General features: G+C 43.5%; 1 protein-coding gene across 1 annotated transcript; it reads left to right on the top strand.

Moving 5' to 3' along the window:
- Positions 1-336: 336 nt before the first annotated feature.
- ALOX5 (arachidonate 5-lipoxygenase) lies at positions 337-25,596 on the top strand. The gene is made up of 14 exons (XM_066554583.1): positions 337-486; positions 4,288-4,486; positions 6,188-6,269; positions 7,830-7,952; positions 11,238-11,344; positions 12,868-13,040; positions 13,764-13,910; positions 13,997-14,200; positions 14,431-14,517; positions 15,707-15,885; positions 18,527-18,648; positions 20,745-20,845; positions 22,693-22,863; positions 24,072-25,596. Exons 1-14 carry the CDS (start codon positions 337-339, stop codon positions 24,249-24,251), a joined length of 2,025 nt encoding a protein of 674 aa, XP_066410680.1. The 3' UTR covers positions 24,252-25,596.

Below are 25,596 nucleotides of genomic sequence, written 5' to 3'. Positions count from 1 at the left end.
GGGCAGGGCTGGAATTCGGGTGAGGGGCAGCTGTGCCAGGGCTGGGGCTCGGGGCAGGGCTGGAATTCGGGTGAGGGGCAGCTGTGCCAGGGCTGGGGCTCAGGGCAGGGCTGGAATTCGGGTGAGGGGTGCTGTGCCAGGACACGGTGCCGGCCGGAGGCGGCACAGGCGGGATGGGGTCGGTGTGCGGGGCCGGGCCGGGCCGGGGAAGGGGCGGGCAGCGCCGAGCCGCCCCGTGCGGTGGCGGAGGAGGCGGCGGCGCTGGGCAGGGTCTGGGCGAAGGCAGGAGCGCGGCTCAGCAGCTCCGGTGGGGCCGTGCCGAGCGGGGACCGGACCATGCCGTCCTACACCGTGACGGTGGCCACGGGCAGCCAGTGGTTCGCGGGCACCGACGACTACGTGTACCTGACCCTGCAGGGCACGGACGGCTGCAGCGAGAGGCACCTCCTGGACAAGCCCTTCTACAACGACTTCGAGCGCGGCGCGGTGAGTCCCGGGCGCTGCCGGCCCGCACCGGCACCACCGCGCCTTGCCCCGCGGAGCCCCGGACCGGGCAGCAGCCCCGGCACCTCGGCCGAACCCTGCGCAGCGCCCCGAGGGGCCGGGCGGGGCTGGGCTTTCTTTAAGCGCTTGACTCCGGGTGCCGGTGCTCCGGAGCGGGACACCGGGGTACCCGCTGCCCTCCCCGGCCGCCCGGCATCCGCATCCCTGCCCTAGGGATGGAGCTGCGGTCAGTCAGACCTTGGGAAAGACGGGGCTCTTTGGTTCTGACTTACGATGGGCTTTCAGATCTCCTCACACTTTCTTTACAAATACTAAAAAAACATAGTGAGTTTCTTGTTGATAGGTGATTTTTAGGGTCAGTATTTATAAATAGTCAGAGCACTGTTATCTCCAAAGAATTAAACAAAGAACTAAGAGCATCTAGTGGAAAGTAAAATGCCTGCCAAGAGAAATGTGTAGGGCAGCGTCAAAGAAAGTTGAAAAACAGCATGAATGTGTGAGGATGAAGTTGTGACTGGGTTATCAGCTGTGCTCTTCTTCTTAGACCAGATTTCTGCTGTTAGCTGTGCCCTGTCCTCTCTGTGGTCCTATCACCGTGTTTCAACTATGCAAATATAATTGCTTATACTCAGAGCATTGGTTTTGAATGGAATTTATTTATTTGCTTATTGTCCACTCTGGAAATAATAGACTTTTTTTCCCTCTTTTTCCAAAATGTGTATTTTACCTGGAAACAAAATTCACAGTTTCTAGAAGGTCTGATGAGATAGAAACAACTTTGAAAGTTTTAAAAAAGATATTCAGAAGTTTGGAAGTTAGACCTCCCACCCCATGTACAAGTGAGTCTTCAGTGTCATGGTGCTGCTTTGCCTTGAGGTGTGGTTTTTCAGCCATGTGGTTCACAGCCTGAATTAGGTCCGTGGTCTCTTTTGTGTTGAACATCATGGACACACTTAACAAAAGTCAGCATTTTGAGTAGGTGTTGATGGCATGTGTGGTTGTGGTCCCCAGATATTTACCAGCCAGTGCTACTGAAGTTAATTTTCTTTCACGATTAAACATTCATTAGCTTAGGACATTGTTACCTGAATCTCCCCAGTGGACATCCAGTCATTGTTTCTCTCTTATCTGCTGAATAGTCGCATACTTTTGGCAAAACTGAACAACATTAGCAAGAGAGGTTGAAGGAGACTTCAGGCTGTCCTGCACATTCAGGGTTAGGGCACTTTCTCCCAGGAGGGCTGAGCCCTGCCCAGCTCAGGAGACAACCACCAGGGTTTTACTGACCAGGCAGTTTGCTCTCGATCCTGGCTGCAAAAGAGGGTTTCAGGTGGCTCTGATAGAGAGCCTGGCAGTACTCTGAGCATTCGGTTGGGCTGCATCCTGTCACAGGGAGAAAATGCCATGATGGAGCATTCAGTGTCTGCCCAGCAGCAACAGGGGAGCTGCTGTGGGAGCAGATCCAGCGGGAGCAGAGATTTATCCACTAGGTGATATGGTGGGTGAAATACTAGGTGACATAGAGGTGTGGGTGTTAGCAGCAGTCAGTTTTTCAGCATGTATTTGTTGTGGACCATCAGAGTAAGTCTGTGTTCTGTAAAGTGTCTGGCTCACTTGCCGTACAATGTGCTACTGGTTTTGGTAGCACATTTTTGGTTTTGAGGATGTTTTCTTGGGGAATGCAGCATCTTTTTCCAGGCACCTGTTCAGGTTATATTGTGCCCAAACCACTGTGTCTTAATAGTATGTTATGCAAGGGAAAGAAGGAAAGAAAAGAAAAATACCAGTACAGAACCAGAAAACTAAAACTGAAGAAGGCCAGAAGACTGAGTTTTGTTGGTTTGCAAAATATAGCAATTGTTTTCACAGTTCTGCCTTTATGAAAAGTGAAAGTGTTTCTTTCAATACCATCTTTTTTTTTTTCTGCAAAGCAATTCAATTGTTAATCCTTTTCTAAAACAAAAACAGTTTTTAGTGGATGAGCAGAATTTTGCAGCATTATTTTGTAATTGTTGTCTACTTTCCAGGTTTGGGGTTTTTTCCCTAAATGTTGTGCCAGGCTCTGTAATTCCATTCTCCTCATAATGTCTTAATTTGCATTATTGCAAATTGGGCATTACTATATGTGATTAAACAGGGCATGGGCAAGATCTGAGTAGGAGATTTGCATGGCAAATGTTGACTGAGGGAAAAGTATGTGGAAAACCCTGAAGGAATTTGCACAATGGCAGCTCAGATGTAGTTTTTTGACTCACTTCAAGCCCTGGACACAGGCAATGTTGAAAGTCATAATTTCTTTTCTTTCAAAGTGTCTTTTGAGTAAATTCCTCTGGTGCTGAGTGATTTCAAAGTTAATGGTATCCCTCAGTTCTCTCTTTCCTTCCTGTTCCCCTTTCATCTGCTTTTTTGCTTTTGTTGAAAGAAAAATACTAACATGTATTTCCAGAAAGGAAATGCAGCTCTTTGCACTTAGAGCTTTATGCTTGTACAAAGAGGAGTTGTCTGTGCCATCCTTTTTCCAATATAAGAATGGCCAGTAGGAATCTCTCCTCAAAAAGAGACTCAGGTTTTGCATGAGATTAAATTGCTTGAACAGCATGGTACAGGAGTTTGGACAGTGCAATAGTCTTCATTACTTCTATTCTCTCACTCTACCCTCAAACTGTATAAAAGCTCCCTGTATCTCTGGTTTGCCATACAGCCACCCTGGTGTTTATCAAGGGACCTCATACAACAAATGGCATAGAAACCTTGAGCAACCAAGTGTCAGTTCTTACCTGCACCTAGTACATTCTCTGTAACCTGACATGCCTTTATCTATTAGCAAAATTGTCATCTGAGGTGAGCCCATGGCAGTGCTGGCTTGGAGGCAGCAGAAGCTGTGTGAGGTACCAGGAGGGAGCCTTCCCTTTCAGAACTGCCATTAAAATTGGAAGTGTGAAGGTCATAAAAAGATTAAAACCCTCCAGGATCATTTTAGGTTAATTTCATGTCCTTCTTGCATTACACCAACAGTAACTACTTTAGGGCTCTGGTAATATAGGCATGTAGGCTGTTGCCAGAGGAATGAGTTTCTTTTGAAAGTTGGCTGTCAATGTGACATTTCTATCAGCTCCTTGGATCCAATTCATATAGCTCTTTGCTTTAAATCTTATGTGTACATATCTCTGGGTGTGACATTGTGCTTAAATTCCTTTGTACATCTGAGCCTTACAGACATAAAATGTACAATTGTCCAAATTTTAGCTGTATAAACATAAAATCTACCATTGTCCTCATTTTAAAAAGGGAGAACTGAAGAAGACCAGGAAGCAAAAGACAAAGTGGATTTTGGTGATCTGGATACTGTCCTTAGTCTGAAGCATATATAACTAACACACAATGGTCTTTAAAATTCCTAGTCCAATGTTCTAATCTCTTTAGCATCTTTCCACTCCAGTTGCATGAGTAGATGTGCCCTAGCAGTACCTCCTTCAGCTCTTGCTACGAGAGTAGTGAATGGTTTCATTGGCCTGCATGTTTTTCTAAGACTTGCACACATTTCAAGGAATAATACTCTTTTTAGGTTGCATCCAAAAATGTTTCTCCATTTCTGGAGTGTTTTGCATGTTATTGTTTGTTCTTTTTTTCATCTTTCTGTTGCACTGTAGTCTAATAATAGGTCTTTCTTTTTTTCACCCACCAGAAGCTGGAAAGCTGTGTGAGAAAGACTAGGTATGCCTGGGTAGTGCTGGGGTGCTTTCTGCATATGCAGTGCATCACTGGCTGTATTCTGCTCTGCAGGTTGATTCCTATGATGTGACTGTGGAAGAAGACCTTGGAGAAATTCAGCTAATAAAAATTGAGAAACGAAAATACTGGTACCAGGATGACTGGTACCTCAAGTACATCACTGTTAAAACACCAGTGGGTGACTACCTGGAGTTCCCCTGTTACCGCTGGATTACAGACGAAAAGGAGGTTGTCCTTCGAGATGGAAGAGGTGAGAGCTATTAGAAACCAGATTTCCTGCAGAACACCTGGAATTCTTCCATCTCTCCTTCCCAATTCTCCACATACCTCACAGTCTTCTCCCTTCGATGAAGATCCTCTGCCAGTCCCCTGCTGCATCCTAGAGAGTGGCTTTCTCTCCTAGGAATGCTTTCTAGCAGCCTGTTGGGCACTGGTAGTTGGGTTGGATATTTTGGGAAGCACATACAAGGAAGAGTCCTAATGCTGGCTTGTTACAGTGGTCTTGAATTTGAAGGTTGACCCTAATGCCAAATTTTTTACTGCTCCACATCCCCATTGCTGGAAGCCCTTTTGATCCAATTAGAATTAGTGTTCCCTCTTTGTTTCATTCTAAGCTCCTAAGTGGCCCATGATTCATTGCCTGTAAATTGTCTTGTTTTCATGAGAATGAAAGAAAACCCCAAAGTTGCTCAGCAGGTGCCAACTGAAACAGCAGCTTACTTTTCATTCATTCTCTTTGCATGCTGTCAAGTCCAGGACAAGGCAGGGTGATGGATTGGACTGCTCCAAGTAATGGTGACCAACTGAGAAAGGTGTTTTTAAGTGTCTCTGACACCTACTTGCTGTGACCAGGGTTTGGGGAGACATTTGTCACTGATGTTTGCCTGTTCCTCTCTCTCGTACCTGGGGTAGGTTGGCTACTGTAGTGTTCTGCAGCATGAGTGCTTGAAAACAGCTGAAACAAGTGTGAGGTGGTAAGAAATAAATGTTTATATTCCCTCTCCATTTTTGGCCACTCCTGGCTGGGGCATTTTGTGTTTGAAGTCTTTTGTCCTATAATGACAACTATGTGTCAGTTTATTTTTGGTGTTTCCATTTTTCTTAATTTGCTTTATAACAACTGTACCACTTCCATGGAAGGCAGCTTTGTGTGGCTTTCAGAGTATGGTGAGGCAAAGGACAAAAGTAAGTGAAACTTTCTTGGTAACTTGGACGCAACCACCTGGAAACCATTAGCCATGTGTCAGCTGTAGTACCTCTGATATTACCAGCCCGAACCCCAAACAAGCTTTCGTCATGAAACTTCTACTGGTTTTATCTGCCTCCACATTTGTGTATGTAAAGTGAGGCTCGTACCTTGCCCTTTCTCTGATCACTAAGGAAGTCTCTTAGAGCAAAATGTCTGGAACAGAAGTGTCATTGTTTTTTCTTTCTGTCCTCATGACTGGAAGATGTGATTATTTCCCCAAGCTGGCTGGGGAGAGCATTGCTCAAGGGGAGAAGCTTGGAGATGTTTCCTGCACATGTCATTTAGCAGAGAAGATGATCTCAAGTAATGTTGTGGTTTCTCTTATTGATGGAAAGTCCCTTAGATACTGAACTGTAAAATTAGTTCCCAAGACTCTCTTCAGACCATTTAACACTAGATATGTACAGCAAATGTCTACATTAGAAAACCAAGATTATATACAGTTGAGACTGATATTCCTCGTTTGAGCTAATTTTCCCTTGGAAGCACCAAGTCAGGAGTTTGTCTTCTTCCACAGATTCTCTAAGGACCTGTGTGTCCACTGAAAAGTACTAAATTGGATCATGTAAGCATTTCCCGCAAAAACTTTGTAAAGGTATAGATCAGAATTTTGAAGGTTTGAAAACTTTGCTGGCCTTCTCAACACTTGGGCAGTGATAGGTAGAGGAGCCTGATAACCCCTGTCTCTTTTCCCTGTTACAGCAAAGCTGCCCCGAGATGACAAGACTCAGATCCTCAAGCAGCACAGGCGCAAAGAGCTCGAATCCCGTCAGAAAATGTACCGGTGAGTTTGCCACTGCTCCAGGGTCTGTCCTCAGCAGGTCACAGTCTGGCAGAGTATATTCCCATTACCACATGCCTCTAATTACTCAGCTGCTGGATAAGAGAAAGCCTAAGTTACCATGTTGGCATATCTGGTTTTTACTTAGATGGAATCCATTGTACAGTGGCGATCACCCTGATGCAAGTGGCATCATGGATACTTGTGCCTCAGATAAGCCAATCTGTGAGACTTCCATGGAAATTCAGTGATACAGCCTCTGTGTGGGCCCTCTGGCACACTGTAGTGCTTTCAAGGAAAATCTTCAGGAAAGATTTGAAGGCATATTTCATTTGTCTCTTACAAGCGGTACTACAGTTTTTGGAACATGATCTGAACATGTCAGCTTTTCCCAGAGCTTTTTGGCTGCTGCACCAAGCTAGCTTGAGTTGTTTCCCGCACCAGGGTGCAGTGCAAACCTGGCCCTGTTTGAGTGAACTGGAACGTGCTAACAGAACACAATTGTGATGTATAAAAATCTCACATATGTGTATTTTACATATATGTTTCATATATATATATATATATGTACACACACGTATGTATTATATATCACATACATATTATGCTGCCATAGACATTTTTTCCTAGTCAGTGTCATGATGAGAAAATTCTGGCTTTTCTCAGAGGGTAACTCCAGAAGGCATTAGACATTGCCTTTTGCTAGAGATGTGCTCTGTTAAAATAACAAAAGTTTCTTGCACTTGTATCTCTTTATTGGGAGAGCAGGGCAAAGGGTCTATTCAGAATTGATGGAGTGAGGCTTGGTGTATGTATTGTTTATTTCATTTGAACAAGAAAGGCCGTTCCCTACAAATTACAGGAAATAGAGCGGAGGAAAATATGGTTCAAAAAGAGGTGTGTCACAAAATTTTATTTACATATGCAAGAAGGAAGGCAAAACCATTTGTAATTTCAGGGAAATAGCTACTAAAAATTCTGATGCATAGCTGATAATACACAGTGGCAGGCAGTTTGGAAATACCATTGAAACAGTATTGTTTACAATTCACTTTCTTTTGTTTTGAAATAAAAATGGGGCAAAGAATGTGTGCCATGGCCATTAGGAGGTTGAACAGTTGAATCAAGACTCCTGGAGAGGGCCTTTTGAAAGAATCTAAATACATGCCTGTGTAGTTTTAGCTGCTGTATCTCAGTTCTGCAGAAGTGCAGTCCCAAGAATGAGCATGGATTGGGCAGCTGTCTCTCTGTTCCCTCCCCTCAGAACACATTTGAAGCTACTGCCAGTTTCAACCAAATGTGGCAAGTGTGTCAAAATATCACAGATATTAAGTTACTTCAAGTTTTGTGAAGGTAGGTGGCCAAGTAGATGCCTTCCAGTCTGCTTCAGGATTCTGTGGGGTACTGGTAGGTGTTGATGTGGTGTAAATCACTTATTTTGGCCTAAGTGAGTCTAACACAAAATTCTTTTATAGCAGTAAGCCTCCAAAACAGTAGAGGTCAGGACACAGCTCTCATGCTGATAAAGTTTTATGGTTAATCAAACCTCTCTTATTTTCTCAGCTGGAAGGAGTGGCATCCAGGCTTTCCCCTGAGCATCGATGCCCATTCTCACAGTGAACTGCCTCGTGACATCCAGTTTGACAATGAGAAGGGAATTGACTTCATTCTGAACTACACGAAAGCGTAAGTGTTTGTGGGACTTCAGAGTCTGCAGAATCTCTTTTGGGGCAGGGTAAGGATCTGACCACCTTTTGGGTTTCATTGAATCTCAGAATCGGATTATTTTCTCCAAGTGCGGGATCAGCAGTCAAAGTATGAAAGTAGGAATTGAAAGGATTTGTTGGTTTTTTTTTGTTTGTTTTTTTTTTTAGTTATCAATATTTATATTTTTCACACTGGGAACTGACTGAGCCTCTGCATTCTTGTTAGCCATGGTTTTGGCTGTAGGCAGATGGAGACACTGGTGAACACTGATGGAAACATCAGCAGCTCTACAGGCACCCGAGACCTTGAGCATCTCACTCAGTTCTCAGCATTGCCCCCTGGAGATACCTTTCTCCTCTGACTGCTGGTGATAATTGAATTTTCTGGTGACATACACAAAGGTTGTTATCAATGCACCCTTGACATCCTGCTGGAGAAAATCTCTTCAGAGCAGCCCATCAGTTATCCACACCTGAGTGTAATCTGCTTGGGGCAGCCAAGTCACTGTCCACCCACTTGCACATATCATGTCATTGAGGAAAACATTGGATGGCCGTTGGATGAGCCTGAATAATCAATCCTGCAGAGCTCTGGAATATCACAGTGTCAATGAGGCAGATGGGACCTCTCTGACCCGTGAGTCTCCTTCTGTGCTGTCTCAAGTGCCCAGGTCATACAACACTGTCTCAGATATCCCACCACACTATCAGGTGGTGGAATAGTCTGACATGAGACAAGAGTGGTCCTTACATGTCAGAGCATTCTGGGTACTTTATTTATTCATTTAAGCAGCTGAATTCCGCTACCAGCACAGAGTCAAATCAGCATGGTGTTAGCCAGTGCAAAGCAGCTGTTCTCCAGCTCAGATAGAAGATCTGAGTGATGCAGGAGCAGCAGCACCTGAATGCCAGAGATGAGAGGATTGCCACTCGGAGACATAAGCAGTTTGGAGGCTGCAATCCCCTTCCCGCAATCCCATCCTCCCCATCCATCCCATCCCATCCTGCCAGGCTGTGGCATGTTGTCAGAGGGCTTGAGCCACTGCCAAGTGAAACTTGGAAGTGACTCAACAGAGTGCAGGGACATCTATCTTTGTCATTGGCTGTAAGGGGCCCTCCCCATGAAATAGGAACCTGAAACTGTGTTGCTGACAGCCAGCCATTCTGGATAACTGATACGACACAAAACAGATTTTCTAAGCAATGGCAAAGCTTCTTGTCTGGCACATTTGGCTGAAAAATTTAGACCTATGTTTCTGGTCAAGTGAGTTGTGAAAATCTTTGGAGAAGAGTTTGATAGCCCTTATCTAGCTATCCTCATGTGCTTTGGGAGCTTGGAACAACTGTTTGCAGGAATGGAGTGGAGAATGGGGGAAGGCATGGGGCTTGACTTCAGTTTGAGTGCAGTAGGAAGGATGGCAGAGAGGTACATCTGAAACCCAAAGGCAAAGTGTAGCAGTGGGCAAGGAGAACTTTTAAGGGAATATGTGAGTGCTGGGAGAGTTATATGAGACATAGGAAGATGTGGAAGAGGGGAGGGGAAAGCCCTTTTTCTTGGGAAATGTAAAAATGAACTTGGAGGGAGATAAATCTCAGATATTCTTTATGCTGTTGCAAGGTTGGATTTTTGGATGTTATTGGCAGTGGATAACTCTATAAGTTTAAAGGATTAATTGTGTGTAGGTGGAGATAATCCTGAAGGTGCCTGGTGCTGACGTGACCTACACTATCTAGCAAATGGAAACTCTCAGCCTGGATTCTGTGCCAGAAATGCAGGCTTGTGTAGCTATTTTGGACCAGTGTTGCATTTGGGCAGATTAAGTTCTACAAGCAACTCTGACTTTTTTCTCCTTGCTCTGGTTTCTAGTGTGTGCCAGAAACTTCCAAGTACTTGATTTCTTGAGGAAAACATATTTTTGTTTCCTGAGTCCTTTGGAAGTTTTTGAACAGTGATTCTGTGTCCCTGTTGCGTGTGAGAAGACCTCTGGAGACACCATCACCTGTTCTAGCCTAGACAGTTGTGTGACTTTTACTTCCAAACATGCCTCCAGGCACCTCTTACCCTTGACTGCCATCTGCAGCAGCAGAAAGAGCCCATTCAACATGCACCCCATCTGGGCTTAGTGCAGAAGCAGCTCCTTTGTTTTGTCTGCATTGTGGTCATGCTGGTCTAGAGCCCTCCTTCCAGAGTGCCACTGGCTGTTTCTCCAGGCTTTTCGTCCTCTCCAGCCAGTTCTGGTCCAGTCTTTTCTATATGTTTGATGATTATAAATCCAGCCTCCTGGATTTAAATATTATATATTATTTAAATCCAGCCTCCTAGCATTCTCCTCAAATTCTTTTTGGGAGGCTTTCATGCAGCACTGTGACTTTACTTTGTTGTCTGCCCTGCACATCTTCATGTGCTGTGTGTGCTTTTATTTGTGTGTTTGAAGCATGAGTGGGAAGCCAGCTTTCTTTTTCAAGTTCATTATTTGCCTTCTACTCAAAGTAAATGATTTCCATCTAATAGGAGCAGTTTAGCCTTTATGCAATAATTTAGGACTCGTCATTTCATATAAAGGGAACTTGCTTGGCTGTGCTGTGTTTGCTGAATTAGCAGATGAAGTCAGACATTTCTGGCTCCCAGCCCGCTGTGTTCATGTGATGTGTGCAACTAAGAGCCTTGGTTTCTGAGGTTAGATGTGAGCATCAAGTTTATCCAGCAGCTCAAATAAATAGAAAGCTCTCAAAAACTGAGGCCTCACACTTTTGGGATCCAGTCTGGCCTTTGTTGTGTAGATACTTACATTACCTGTTGTTTTTTTTAGGAATAGTGGCTGCCCGATCCTGGGTAATCTTCTGACTTTGTGCTCCTGTCTGAGTCTCTTTGTGTCACCACATCACTTTCTGAATTGGTGTTAGTAGTGCCCTCAGCACTCTTACCTGATGTTAACCACTGACAATGTGTGAAGCACTAGCTTTTCTGACTACAGTTTTTATAGTTCCTAAAGCACTACTAACCCTACTGCCACTGTAGGCTGCTGAGAACAATTCTAGAATGGAGTTCTGTAAATGCAAGAGCAGAAGTTGGGCTCTTGATGTGCCTTTCAGCCTTGTGTATAAAGGTACAGCCTGCAATAATAATTCCATAGGGTGGCTACTCCCACATTCCACTACTAAAGTTTATTGTGTTTAGATAAAAACACTGAAAATAATAGGAGTGGATATTGAGAAAACTGGAGATTATTTTTTTCCAGATATGTTTTGTTTGGTTTATTTTTAGGATGGAAAATCTTTATGTCAACCGTTTCATGCACATGTTCCAGTCTTCCTGGAGTGATTTTGCAGATTTTGAGAGGATTTTTGTCAGAATCAGCAACACAATATCTGGTGAGTTTATCAGCATTTGCTCATGTTTGCATCACAGAGTGACTAATTAGTTGTCTTGTTTGATCATCTGATTAGGATAGATGTGGCTGACCTGCTCTTCTGCTCTCCAATAAATAAACTGTATTCTCTGAAGTTTTACTATTCTTCAGGCTGCCTAGGGATCAATTCACAGAAATCAGAGCAATTATGCTTTTCTTGGGTATAAACCCAAGCACACAAGGTGGCAGAAGTATTAAAAATTAATTGCACTATTTTGTTACATTTAATAAGGTTGCTTCCAAAAGTATTTATAACACAAGAATTAGATATGATCTACAATTAATTTCATTGATAACATTTCCATACTCATGAGGAAAGCTCCAATTCTGTGACATTTAAACATTAAGCATCAGTCTCAGCTATGTTAATACAAATCTCAGTTTGCTTTTTTGCAAGCCTTGGCAGACACAGGGAGAAGGTGTTTCAAGGCAATTTTCAGTCATGCAGCTTCTGTCCAAGGTGCTGAGTAATTTTTTCTTGATGTAGACTTCAGATACAGCAGCATTCATTAGGCAGTTGATGGAGATCATGTAAATGTCATTATATATAAACTTATCTTTTTTTATGCTTTATTAAAAAGCATTGTGAGTTTTAAGATTTTTAAAAATTATCACTGCATTCCCTTGGGGCCTATATTTTTAATATTTTTACCTTTTTTAGAAAAATTAATTGCTTTCAGAAAAACTCCTGCCTTGTTTAAAACTAGCCAGTAGTGGAAAACTTCACTACCTTTATTTTTCCCTTGAAGACACCAATGGGGTTTTTCAAATTAGCTGAAGTGACAACATGACATTACAAAACAGAACACTGCAACTATAGAAAATATCCAGTAGTACTACATATGTAATAATGAAGAGATGGAGTATCCAAAACTAGAATTTTATTGAGATGTTAATCTGGGTTTATATCAGCAATTGAAAAATAAATAGAGGGAAAGCAAGTCAAACAAGCAAAACAGCAAATGAGGAGTTTTACTGAGTCAGAGTCCTAAGCCTCCCCCAAATTTCCTTCACCCAGCTCTAGCCTAAAAGAACTGCTCCAGCCACTGCTGTTCTTTTCCTACACACATTGATGTGCATTTCCCTTCTCCTGCTTGTGCCACCTGTTTTTTAACTAATCCCTCTGTACTGCATGCCCTGTGAATTTGAAGAGGGGGATTGGAAGACCTGAGAAGGTGGTTTACAGATGAAGAGAGTATTCTTCATAAAAGTGAAATATTTTATTCATCATTTCTTCTACATATAGATAAACAAATTATCATCAATTTCATAATTCTCAGTGTGAGAAGCAAGAATTAAATTCTCCATTTAACTTCAGTGATATTTCTTAAGTCTGTCACATTTTGAATCCTTTTCTTGCTGCTTTCTGTATTCAAAGTGGCAGTGCAGTATAACATAAAGGTGAGGGCGAAAGGAGGAATCCTACAATGCAGTAGGTATTGATGCTGCACAGACATTGATGCTGTAGGCTTGCTTTTCCTTTAGAATATGTGATGCAACACTGGAGGGAAGATTTTATGTTTGGCTACCAGTTCCTGAATGGATGCAATCCTGTGCTGATCCGGAGATGCACAGAGATACCCAAGAAGCTGCCTGTGACCATGGATATGGTAGAATGCAGTCTGGAGAGGAACCTGACACTGGAGGAGGAAGTGAAGGTACGGCTCTGGGTCAGGCTGGGCTCCACCTGTTCCTTCTCACATCCTCTAATCTCCAGAGTCTGTTCTTACTGCCTTCAGCCACATCTCCTTTCTTCAGGATGTGTGATAGGTCATGGCAAAGATGCTTGTCTCTGCAGGCTGGCAGTGCTCCTGTTGGCTTTTCTCCTGCTGTCCTGCAGCTGCAGGCCATGCCTGTCTCCAGGTCCAGTGGAAGAGCTGTAACCTGCAGATGAACAGTCCTTTGTCACTGGTTTTCTCTGAAAGGTTAGGGATTGACTGAATGCCTCAGAGGGGAAAGGTCCCTCATCCTTTCCTGGCAGGGTCATTCCCACTAACATGCTGAAGAAGGGTTGACAAGGGTGGTCCCTTGCTTTTGTTTGTACAATTAACACAAGGTTCTCTTCAGCTGGCAGGGTGGAACTTGCTTGTGTGTCACTGCATGAGTACCAAATACATAGATGCTTTTTGCTGAAAGGCTCACTGCCAGACTCTGCAGACACAAGTCAGATAGTTTGTGCAATGGTTCTTGCTGTCTCAATGGCATCATTCTTGAGCTGCCATGAGCAAAAGCAGGCCAGGGGTAGCTTGTAACCACCAGGCTCATATCAGTCTCTGCCAAGACTTCCCATTCCTTTGTTCCAAGCTGCTTGCATATCATTAGAACACATCATGCTTCTCTTTTGCTTTTTTGGTTAGGTTTTTTTTTTTTTTTTCCCACAGCAAGGCAACATTTTCATTGTGGACTATGAGCTGCTTGATGGTGTGGATGCCAATAAAACAGATCCGTGCACAATACAGTACTTGGCTGCACCCATCTGTCTCCTGTATAAGAATCTGGAGAAAAAAATTGTACCCATTGCAATCCAGGTGGGCTTGCTCTCAGGGTCAACTGTTTGTTGTCTCATTTTAAACATGAAGGACTTGGGGTTTCATGTTCTTTCTATATCTTTCAGCTTGGTCAAAAGCCTGGACCAGACAATCCCATCTTCCTTCCTTCAGATGCCACCTATGACTGGCTGCTAGCTAAAATTTGGGTCCGCTCATCTGATTTCCACATCCACCAGACAGTGACCCACCTCTTACGGACACACTTGGTCTCAGAGGTGTTCAGCATAGCCATGTTCCGGCAGCTGCCTGCTGTGCATCCCCTCTTCAAGGTTAGTCCTGGCAGGAAGGGAGGGTCTCTGTGGGGTGGGGTGGGATGGTTATCACATCACTTGCACAAACCAAAAGTAAGTTCTGGTGATCGTTCAGCTGAAAATAGTTTAACTAGCTGCTCTTCAGGATAAGATACAGCTAAACCACCAGGGCTTCAATCTTTACATCTGGCTGCTGTTGAATTCAAATTGAGAATTTTCCTTCTTTCATTGTTTGTTTCATTTCCCAGCTCTTAGTGCCACATATGCGGTTCACAATAGCCATCAATACCAAAGCCCGAGAACAGCTTATCTGTGAATGTGGCCTTTTTGACAAGGTGGGTAAACTCCTTGTGAATCTTCAGTGTTCATGTTAGTTCATCCTTATCCATGGTTCTTTGCTCTTCATGGTTCCATATGTACATATCCTGTAATCATCACATTTTGCTTTGTTCCCTGACCTTTCTATTAAAGGGCAAACATAAGTAATGGCACCTGAGAAACATGCACACAGAGCCAATGCCTTGTTGTGCTAAAGATGTTCTCTTTTACCTCTAAGTAGCCATATCAGAACTGGCCAATGTCAGTCAGTATCTTGCTCATCGCTGATGTGTCTTTGGCTTATAATATAGGAGTGCAGATAAATTCCTGCATATATATCCACATAGTTAAGCCCCCAGCTTCTTTTAAATACTCAGTTATTCATCTGTGAGCAAGGGGATTTGTGATTGTAAATGGAAATCTTCATCACAGAAAGACACATAGGTAAGACAGATTTCTGAGACCACAAAAAGTGTGTTTGGATTGCAGACTGTCTTCTTGAGTTGCCATAAGCAGCAGACCTGCTAGGATTGAATCTCAGCTTCATCTGAGTCACTGAAATGTAGCTGTATGTCATACCTTTATCAATGGTTTGGGTGAGGGCTGGCGTGCATCCTCAATAAGTTCACAGGTGACACCAAGCTCCCTGGGAGAAATGGAATTCCACATCTAGGAACTGCATTGGCCTGGCACACAGCAGTCTCTGTGGCAACATGCTAGGAGTGTGCTATGAAGTTTGGGGAGGTTTCTGAAACCCTTTCAAAGAGGGAGCCTGTGTTTCAGGACACCTCTGTCCTTGTTGCACCACTGGCACCAGGCCAAAAATAGCTTCCTTGCTTCAGAGTTTTTCACCTGAGCAGAAAAGAGGGGTTAAATCCAGACACCTTTCCTTGTTGTCTGTACTCCACTTTGCATCCCTTTAAACAGAAGTGTCATGTCCATACCCCATGCATGTGGGATGAATGTGTGGGTAAGACCTGCCAGCAAAGATCTGGAGTTCCAGAATTTGTTGGTTCTGATGCAGATGAACAACAAGCTAGAGGACAGTAAATGTAAGGTCACAACTACAACAACACTATATCATATGCTAGAAAAGCAACTTTTGGGAACTCTTGCACAGTGATTATCTGAAGAGTTTTGCAGTGCTGTCTTGGCACAAAGGGAACACAATCTCCTACTGTTCCCATCTTGCTGTTCTTCCTGCAGGCAAATGCTACGGGTGGAGGAGGACATGTACAAATGGTGCAGAAAGCAATGAAGGATCTGACCTACAGTTCCCTCTGCTTCCCTGAGGAGATCAAAGCTAAAGGAATGGACAGCAAAGAGGATATCCCCTACTACTATTACCGGGATGATGGCATTAAGGTCTGGGAGGCTATAAAGAGGTAAAAGACCATAGTTCTAGATATTGGCTAATAAAGTCACAGGGACACAGACCTCACTTTGATCTTCATGGCACCTTGTAAACAATATCTGGGCTGGTTAGTCACATAGTGCCTTTTCCATCCAGTATATCTTATCTGAGGAAAAATACTTAGTCACGCACACACTCTTAAAAGACTGGTAATTCCTGCTTTTTTCAGTGCTATTTCCTTGCATTCTGTACTTCAGAGGACCTTTTACAAGTATGTACTCTTCTACAGAATTTCACAGAAATTCAGTGAGTTGGAATTTAGCCTGCAAAAGGAATTTAGTTATTCTTTTTTTAGCTATGCACAAGCCAAGAGAGGACTCAGTTCTCTGAGCCAGCCACATGAGCTCATCAAGGTTCTTGTGGACTGAAAATATAAGCTTGGCTTCCATGATGGTTCTCTTTTAAAACTCCGTAAATTAGGTATAAACTGGTTGAAATAAAACCTTTCTTAAAATGCCTTAAAATTTTGAAGTCTGAGTTTAATCAGGAAGGGCAGCAATTTTGAATAAGGAGAGGTACTGCAAGGCTGCTCGACCACACAATCATGGCTCCTTTTCAGATCTGAAACACTGCTTTGCATGATTTATATAGATCTTATTCTGCAGTGACATTTAATTTAACAAACAACGTATTTTTGCATGGCATTAGTTGCTTACCAAATATGCAGCTGTTTCTGATCACATGACTTTTGAAAAGCATGATCATTAAAAATCAGATCTTTTGTGTACCCAAAGTAGGAGTTTTATGTTGCAAGGATAATGTTGGAAGTTCTGGGGACATCTTTGTCTGCTGTGTTTTCTCTGTGTTTTTATAAGGGCTTATCTTGCAATATTTCCTGCAATTGTGAGTGCCCATTTGAGAGAAAAGGAAGTTGTTACTTTGCTGTGGTTGTTTTCTTCATGAGGTCCTTTTTCTTTTTTTCTGTCCTCCTACTCTTTTCCATGTTTTCTTTGTGGATTGAGATATGCCTTTCAAATACCAGGTAATTATTAGTCAACTCAATTCAGTTTGAGTGTTTGTGGGTGTTGACCTTGCTGGAGGGTGATGTTACGCTGCCTCAGGCTTGGCTGGGAGCTGTGAATCATTTGTCCTGACCCATGAACCCATGGCCATGCATGTGTCTGCTCACCAGGAATCTCCTACACTCTGCAGGGCTATCAGTCTTCACTTTTGTGCTGAAATAATTTCTATCTCCAGCATTACTTCACATGTTGTAGAAGGCTTAGGCCTGAGGAAGCTGATAAGGTTGTTCCCACAGAAACCATGAGTCTCACATAGCAAATTTGTAAATCCTCTAGTCCTCTTCCTGTTTCTGATCTAACTGCAGATAGATACACCAACCCAAACATATTTCAGCCCAAAAGGTCTCACCCACACTTCATATGCTAACTTCTGTTTGTATTGAAGGGGGTCTGAAATACTGCCATTTTTTGAGAGGAGGATCCCCTTCCTGTATCACCTGGCACCAGTGCCAAATGCATGGAGACAGAACTCATGGAGAGCAGCTTTCTCTCTGCATGTTGCTAAGTTTTTGTTTTCTTTTCATTTCCTCTGGGAGCTAAAATTACTTAAACTTTTGATGTTTATTCAGTTATTTATCTGCCTCAATGGCAGCTCTTGATTGGCTGATAGGAACCACATTGACAGATTTGTAAAAGTCTCCAAATTTCAATAAATGTATAACATGTATAAATTTCTATTTTATTAAGGGATAAATCTCTGTTGGGTAACAATTCTTCAGTCAGCTTCTACAGTCAAGTGTTTCACCCTATGAGTTGCTGTCAAAATATTTAGCAAGAGATTCAGCAGGGTACCTGCAGAGCTAACAGAATATCTCAGCACAGCTCCATTAACCAGTCATTCAGTCATGAACTGCAGTTCTTCAGGAAATCAGGATTTCCTATTTTCACTGCTTTCAAAACTGCTTGTGTTATCTTAGTGTTTTAAGAGCCTGTCTTTCAGAGGTGAGCTAGCCTGGGAAGCTTTCCTAGGAAGAGGCATCTTGAGAAGAGGAACTGAACAGGAAGGTGTCTGCTGTGAACAGTGGGCTGTTCTGTATAGGAACAGTGGGCTATTTCCTGTATAGGAAATAGCTCTAGACCTCTTCTTCCCAGGAGAAGTTTCCTGGACCACTTAAGTATTTCACAAAAAGGATATCCAATGGGAGGGGTCAACTCTTGGCATTCAGGGGCAGCTTTGGAGAGTCCCACACACAGGGAATGGTACTGGTATCACAGTGTGGGAACCCCACTGCCCAGTGTGGGAGCCATGTGGATATGCAAGAGAGAGTCTGTATGGAGTGAGGAGAGGATGTAGATGTGATGACAGAGGTCTGTGCAGGAGCAAATCCTCAAATAAGAGAATAAAGTGCACAGGATTTTTCAGGGGTTGCAGTGTGGTCCAGGATCTTGTTGGGGGAAGAAGTGATGCTGCAGTCCTAAATGAATTTAAGTTGCCTTTGTTAATTCCCACTGCTTGTAGGAAGAAGATAGGAGGGTTTTGAGACCTTCTCTTGTCCTTTTCTGTTTAGCATCTGCAAGGTCAGAAGACCATCTTCTGGAATGGCAGACTTGCATTCTCCTTTCATTTTGTTTGTTTGTTCCTGTCTGCAGTTTTGCAGAGGATGTAATTCACATCTACTATGAGAGCGACGAGGTGGTGTGTGAGGATGTGGAGCTGCAGGCCTTTGTCAAAGACATTTATGTCTACGGAATGAGGGGTGTGAAAGCCTCAGGTAAGGTGGGATGGCCCAGCTGGGTCTGCAGCTTGTGCAGTCCCTGCTGGCAGCAGTGCTGAGGGCACAGCACAAGACCTGCTCTCTTCTTGGGCTGAAGGAGCTGGGTTTTGTTGTGAGACCCTGGCCCAGGCCATCTCTCAGGAGACACAGATTCTCATAATGAGCTTGAGCAGCTCGTGTAATCTCTCTACAAAGGGGACAGGGCCTTTGATTTTGTCTGCTCATGCTTTAAGCACTGGGGCAGTGTCTGTGTGTGTTACAGCCACCAGGCAGACTGATGGACATCAAGGAGCAGTGAGGCCCCTTGAATCATCTCCTCCAAACCTCACACCAAATAAGAACATGTAATAATCTCCCAGGAGTATATTGCTGCATTTCACATTTGTCCAGCATTTGTGTCATCATTGAACTTTTCTACTCTCTTCAAAAACAGATACTCATAATTTCCATGAAATGTTTTCCTTTGCTCTGTCTCTTCTCACTGCCTCTCTTTTCTTGCAAACCATTACTTGGCCATGACAGCTCTCATCCATAACATGGTTCAATTTGCCTACCTGAGTAAATACTCCCCTGTTGTTCCCTAAACACGTTGCTTTTCTCTTCCACACACATTTTTTCCAAGCAGATTTTCAGGAATTTATAGAGGTGGCTGGGGATTCTTCCTATTGTCCTGTCTGATTTAAATCTGTCAGCACCTGTTGGCCAGTGACCTAGGGCAGATGGCTCTGGTGTTGCATGCACATTGGAGTGCCAGATGTCCAGGCAAAAGTGTGATGTTTCCAATCATTATGTTCTGGTGGATAAAACGCTTCTATCTGCCTGGACAAGCAAAGGTTCATTTTTGTTTTTCTAAGGAAAACAAAACATTTTTGTTTTTCTAAGCAAAAGCTTAGAAATGTTGCTCCTCCTGGTAAGGACTTCATGCTTGACCTAAGCATCCTGATATGAGAGAAGTCCTGAGCCTTCCAGGGCTCCAGCTGGGGTGGGATGTTACAAGCACCACTGGTGGAAGGACTGCCACTACAGATGGGAAACCTACCAGGCTTGCAGCATCTCTTTCTGCACTGCTGCTGCTCCAAGGGTTGTATCATAGAGAATGGAGATTTGGCAGGGTCTGTAAAGTATGAGAGGCTAAATGAGGGAGGCTGTGGCTCTTGTTTCTTCCCTGGGAGGGCTGCTGTGACTGGGAGAATGCCAAACTCCTTTAAAGATGAGCATAGTGTACTTAGAATAGCAGAACACAGGTGGGGATGCTGCATCCTCTCCTCTTTGGGCTTGGTGGCTGGCCAGACCTACCTCTTCCCTCTTGCAGGCTGAGTTCTGCATCAGGTTGGTGATGGAGATATGAATCAGCTGGCACAGGCAGCCTGGGCAGGGGCAGCTTGAATACTGGGACCAGTAGTGACGTTGGGCTGGGACAGGGGTACAGTGATACAGAGCTGGGGTTACTTCACTTGCAAACTATTTCCCTAGCCCCTGACTACTCTGGTTTTTCTTTGTATAACTCTGATTATTCTCCTTCAAAGACAGCTTAATGCAACTATTTCTGTTCCTCATTCTGTTTGTTTTTCAGAAGTTCTCATTTCCTCACTTCCCATTTCAGCAAATCAACTCTCCCTGCACTCTTTCTTGCAATACACTTGACTGCTGAACCTCAGACCTTTATAAATACAAGCACATGGTCGCTTCCTCCTTGGCATGAACCTTCCCTGCTCACACTGCAGACTGAAGAAAAATGGAGCAACTGAGGTCCCTGCCCTGGGGACTCTGGGAGTTCCTTGCTGCAGGGTAGGTAGGACAGGAACACTGGTTTTTAAAGGCATAATTATACTTTTTCTTTCCCTTATGGAACACCACCTACTTTGCAAACAATGGTGATGCCTCAGAGACTTGTATGAAGCAAGGCTGTTTTTACAGCTGCACAGCCAAGGCACAGAGAGGTGAGGAGCTCCTCTTGGACCACACAGCAAGACCCACAGAATGCCCTGCTCTTCAGACACTGCTGTATGGCCCTCTGACCCATGTGTTCTCATTAATGCTGGGTGGCAGGGTTACTTCATTGCTGGGTCAAGCTTTTCTTCTCCTTCATTTAGGGTTCCCTAAGATGATCAGGACACGAGAGACACTGGCAGAATATCTCACAGTGATCATGTTCACTACATCGGCTCAACACGCAGCTGTGAATTTTGGTCAGGTAGGAACCTGTGGGAGGACTGTTCTTCTTCCTGGGCTGGGAGGTACATCTAACAGGGCAGGGTCTGAGAAGCATTTTTTAGTAGATGTACAGAATTTCATTGCTTTTTTTTCTGGTCAAAATAACTGCAGAGCCATCTACAAATCCCCATGAAGTCTGTGGAAACTGAAGTAATTTGGAAGCTGAGAAAGGCATTTCAAGTCCAACATATGTACCAAAGATCAGATTAGGGGTTCTAACTCATATATTTTAGTTTTGTTGATTTTATTATGGGACTAATTTTTTTAAGTATTTAAATGGCATTGCTGCTCATTTCTTGAGTTTACAAACCAAGTGGCAACTTTGAGCTTCCTCTGTGATGTTTGATGTGTCACATACTGATAACCTGTGTTATCCCTGCCTGCCTTGACTGACATATATCTGCCCTGAATCTGTAGTAACAACCTGCCTTTCAAATGCTGTTTCTTTCAACATCAAGGCATTTTGGAAAGCAGATTTAACAGCCAGAAGCAAATCACTTTGTCAGTCGCAGAGCTTTTTCACTGGGTGCTGGTCAGTCACTGGAGCAGGCTCCCCGGGAAAGTGGTCACAGTTCCAAGCCTGTCAGAGTTCAAGGAGCATTTCAACGATGCTCTTAGTCTGATGGTTTAATTTTAGGTAGTTCTGCAAGGATCAGAGAGCTGGACTAGATGATCCTTATAGGTCCCTTCCAACTTGAGATATTCTATGATTTTATGAGGTTTGGTTTTGGGGTTTTTTTGCATGTTCTCACTTCAGGCATAGGTGGTCTCTGAGATATCATCTCAGAGACAAGCAGAGAGACCATCTTTCTTATGGTGGTTATTCCCAAATACCCTACATCACTTTTTATGCTGACCCTCCTGTCCACCCCTGCAGCTCAGGAGCCCTGGAGAAGGTCTGGAACCTGGTGTCTAATGAACTCACACTATTGCTGTGACATGTCCATAATCAGGGACCTCTGCAACTGTTCCCTTCTAACTTATCTTTAGAACTGATTGAGACAACTCCCAGTGCCCCCCTCAGAAAATCCTGTCTGTTCAAGTACCACCAAGAAACCATCTCTTAATTTGTCATACAGAGGATATGCAGCCCATCAGTAAAAGCATCTTCAGCCATGGAAGCAAAAGACAGAGAGGGCTGAGGGGAGGAGGGGGTGGCTGTGGGCTTCCCCTCAGGCAGAGCAGGGGCAGAGAAGGTAATGAAAAAGTGCTAGGGATAGAAAGGGTTCTGGTAACTGCAGCATCTTAGATGATGGCAAAACTCGGGGTCATATCTGAGGCAAAATGAGTCATCAGCATCTCACTGCACTGAACCAGGCCAGAAGTGACTATGAGTTCCCAGTCTGCTGCTCACCGTGGCCATATCTGTGTGCCATAGTCCATATTTCTTGATGAACCAGCATGCTTAATCTCTGTTAGTATCTGAGCACGTGGGCATTCACTGTGGGCATGTTCTTGGAGGAAATTTAGCATAAAAGAGAAGCTGGAGTAAAGGCAATCGCCTCAGGTTATCAGAAGGGAACTTTGTTTAATAAAATATTTAAGGCCTTAGCCAATCTGCTGAATTTGGGCTGTGTGGCACATGCCTGTGGTTGGCAGAATAGATTCTCCCATTTAGATTACCCAACTCAACTCCTGAGCAAAACAGTAGGGACTTCCTTGTCACCAGCTCTTCTCTAGAACTTTTCTGTCATTAGTATCTTCTCTTTCTGAGGGGCTCCTATTACAGAAGCAAACTCCCTGCTGGCGAACTCCTGATTTTCTTTGGTGTGTTCCTAAGCACCAGCCACTGCAGGTTCTCACTGTGGTCTCCTGCTCTTTGTGCAGTATGACTGGTGCTCCTGGATTCCCAACGCCCCACCAACAATGCGCTGCCCTCCCCCAACAGAAAAGGGCACAGTCACCATCGAGCAGATTGTGGAGAGTCTGCCAGACAGGGGACGTTCTTGTTGGCATCTTGGAGCTGTCTGGGCCTTGAGCCAATTCCAGGACAAAGAAGTAAGTCAACCTCCCTGCTCTAGGTGCTGGAGATGTGAGACCATGAGGGCCACGGCAAGACTGCACAGACTCATGAGACTGTTCTGCTGCCCATGCTTGACTTGGCCATTTTCACCTTTCTGTGGAGACGTGTCAGTGCTGTGGGTTTGCCTGTGTTCTGCCAGATGCAAACCAGCTCTGAGAAAGAAGTTGTATTTTTACTCTGAGGCTGTCTCAGCTATAATCAAAGTTCTTAAGCTTGAGCATGGCATTGCTTGAAAAGGATGTTGGTGTGGGAGGCAGAGGGCTGCAGAGGCATAAGAGTTGTCCCTGCAGTGCTGGGGAAGAAGGTACAGCAGTGCTGTGTCCCCATGTCCTGTTCCTTTGGAAAATCTGCTCCTGTGCCATGTGCACTACAGCTGTGGCTCGTGCCTGGCAAGTGAGGAGTGAAAACAAAACAAGCCTACAGAAGGCTTTGCAGGCATGTAATGCCATGCCTGGTCTGTAGCCATTTCCCTCATGTAAAATGAGGTTGTAGGTACCAGGTTGTTTCATGCAAGTGCTCTGGAGAATGTGTTTTGAAATCCTTAAATAGAAGATGATGGACAGAGGGTACTTTAAATTCAGTTTCTCAGTAAGAAGAAAGCAGTACTAGCAGAGAAGCTTGTACTATGGGAAATAGTGCCCAAAGTGCCCAAAGCAATGCCAGTGTGCATCTTGGCAGTGCACTTTTCAGAGCACCCTTAGAGTCCAAGCTGACTAAAGCAACTGTTGTATTGAACTCTGAAGAGCAGTTTGAAGTCAACAGAAACTTCCACTGTCACTGAATGAAGTAGTCATTTTCCTTTTAAGCCTCTGGCTGGGAATTCCCCTCTATCCTTTTTTCTAGCAGCATAAATGTTTGGGTGGCTATACAGAGATCTGGCATAGGAAGCTCGTCAGACTGGCCTCTTCCTGAATACAAGTGCATGGTTTTCAGTGGATGAGGTCTCCTCAGGTCAAGGAGTGCCATATAGACCCCTCAACCAGCACCACAGAATGATGCAGGGATGGAAAGAAGCAGCCAGCAATAGAGGGAAGGTGTAGGCTAACTTAAATATTGATAATACTATTTTAATAGAGGCATTTGTGAGCAGAGGCTTTGGGTGGTGTCCTGCCAAATGGCATAATATTGAAAACTAATTGCCTTTGCTTTCTCAAAGTGTGGTTTCTTGGTGTTTTCCAATCAGCTGTTTCTGGGCATGTACCCAGATGAACACTTCGTGGAGAAGCCAGTGAAAGAGGCTATGGCAAAATTCCGCAAGAATCTGGATGAGATTGTCAGCACCATCACCGAGCGCAACAAGAACAAGAAGCTCCCTTACTACTACCTCTCCCCAGATCGTATTCCCAACAGTGTTGCTGTTTGAGCACATAGCCAGGAGAGTTTGAAGGCCTGTAAAGCTAATGATGTTTTTCTGTTATATGCTTCTTCAATTAGCTTTTCAGAAATGGGTAAGAAACCCACCCTCTCCATCAGAGCTTGCTTAAGTCTATTTGAACTTTCAAAATAAATTTGGTTAGGACCAATCTTGCAAATGAAATCTAACTGACAACCCTCTAGGTCAAATTTGTTACGAATTTATTTTTCCAGGATTTTTAAACTAATGTTAGAAGCAATAGACATGTTGTCTTTCCCTCTCCTTGTCAAAACAATGTAATCACAGATTCACTTAGTGGAAATAGTATCTTGAGCAATAAGCAAGTCACATTTTAAAATCCTTCCTGTTTTTAATAGGTGACACTGGTGACATAAAAAAATATAACATTTAAAGTTTATGCATTGTTTTGAATCTGATTAATGTGAAATATTTTCACTACCATCATGCATATCCTAATCAGAATGAAAGTAGAAGCAGGAAATTTTTTTTACATAGCTGATGGGGTTTTATTGCTTTCTTACCAAGTTCATGTGAAATGACATCTCATAGGAGATGAAAATTTTGTACTTTCTTAAACCTAAGTATTTTCTACATGAAACTAGGAGGGTTTGTTTTAGCCTCTGCCAGCAGAGTTTTATGTCATTCACATGTAGGGACAAATGTTCTCCTTAAGGCAGTGTCAGCAAGTACAGACCTATGCTCAGTTTGTTTCATTGCTGAGGCTGTGGGGTTTGTGGACAGATTCTTCTGTTTTGTGGGGAATGAAGAGGCTACTTTGGATAATGGAAAAATTTGTGGAGAAGGCTCAACTGACAGCTTCTAAGAGGAATCTAAGATTTGGCCAATTAAGCATAACTGGCATGTTCCATCTTAGTAATTAACCACTGAGTTTTGTCTGTTTTGTGTAGAGGTGTTTATGTTCAAACACTTGGGCTCTGGTAAAAGTTGAGAAAGCCACTGAAAAAAAAACAAAATTGAGGTTTGTGAAATTTAAGTTGTGGTTTTGCTGATTAGAATTTGGGTTTATTTTTCTGAGAATTTGTTCCTTGTACTTGATCTGCCAGCATGCAGTGTGTTTTCTCAATAGATAAGAAAGTTCCTTGTGCTAATAAAACAAAACTGAACATCTAACTTCTATTTCCTAATTCAGCATCTAATACTATATGTCTCGAAAACCTTTTAGGAATAAACAAAATGTGCTGTGTAGAGAAATGAAGCTTATGTAATTGAGAAATACAGTTATTTTTATGTAATTGAGAAATACAGTTATTTCTATAATTCATGTGTAATTTGGAAAATAGTACTACTAAAATATACACCCTTTCATATAAAA

This window comes from Molothrus aeneus, chromosome 8 (genome assembly GCF_037042795.1).
Source record: "Molothrus aeneus isolate 106 chromosome 8, BPBGC_Maene_1.0, whole genome shotgun sequence".
Classification (NCBI taxonomy): Eukaryota; Metazoa; Chordata; class Aves; order Passeriformes; family Icteridae; genus Molothrus; species Molothrus aeneus.
The sequence above is the reverse complement of the archived record's forward strand: the minus strand, read 5'-3'. Positions and strand labels throughout refer to the sequence as shown.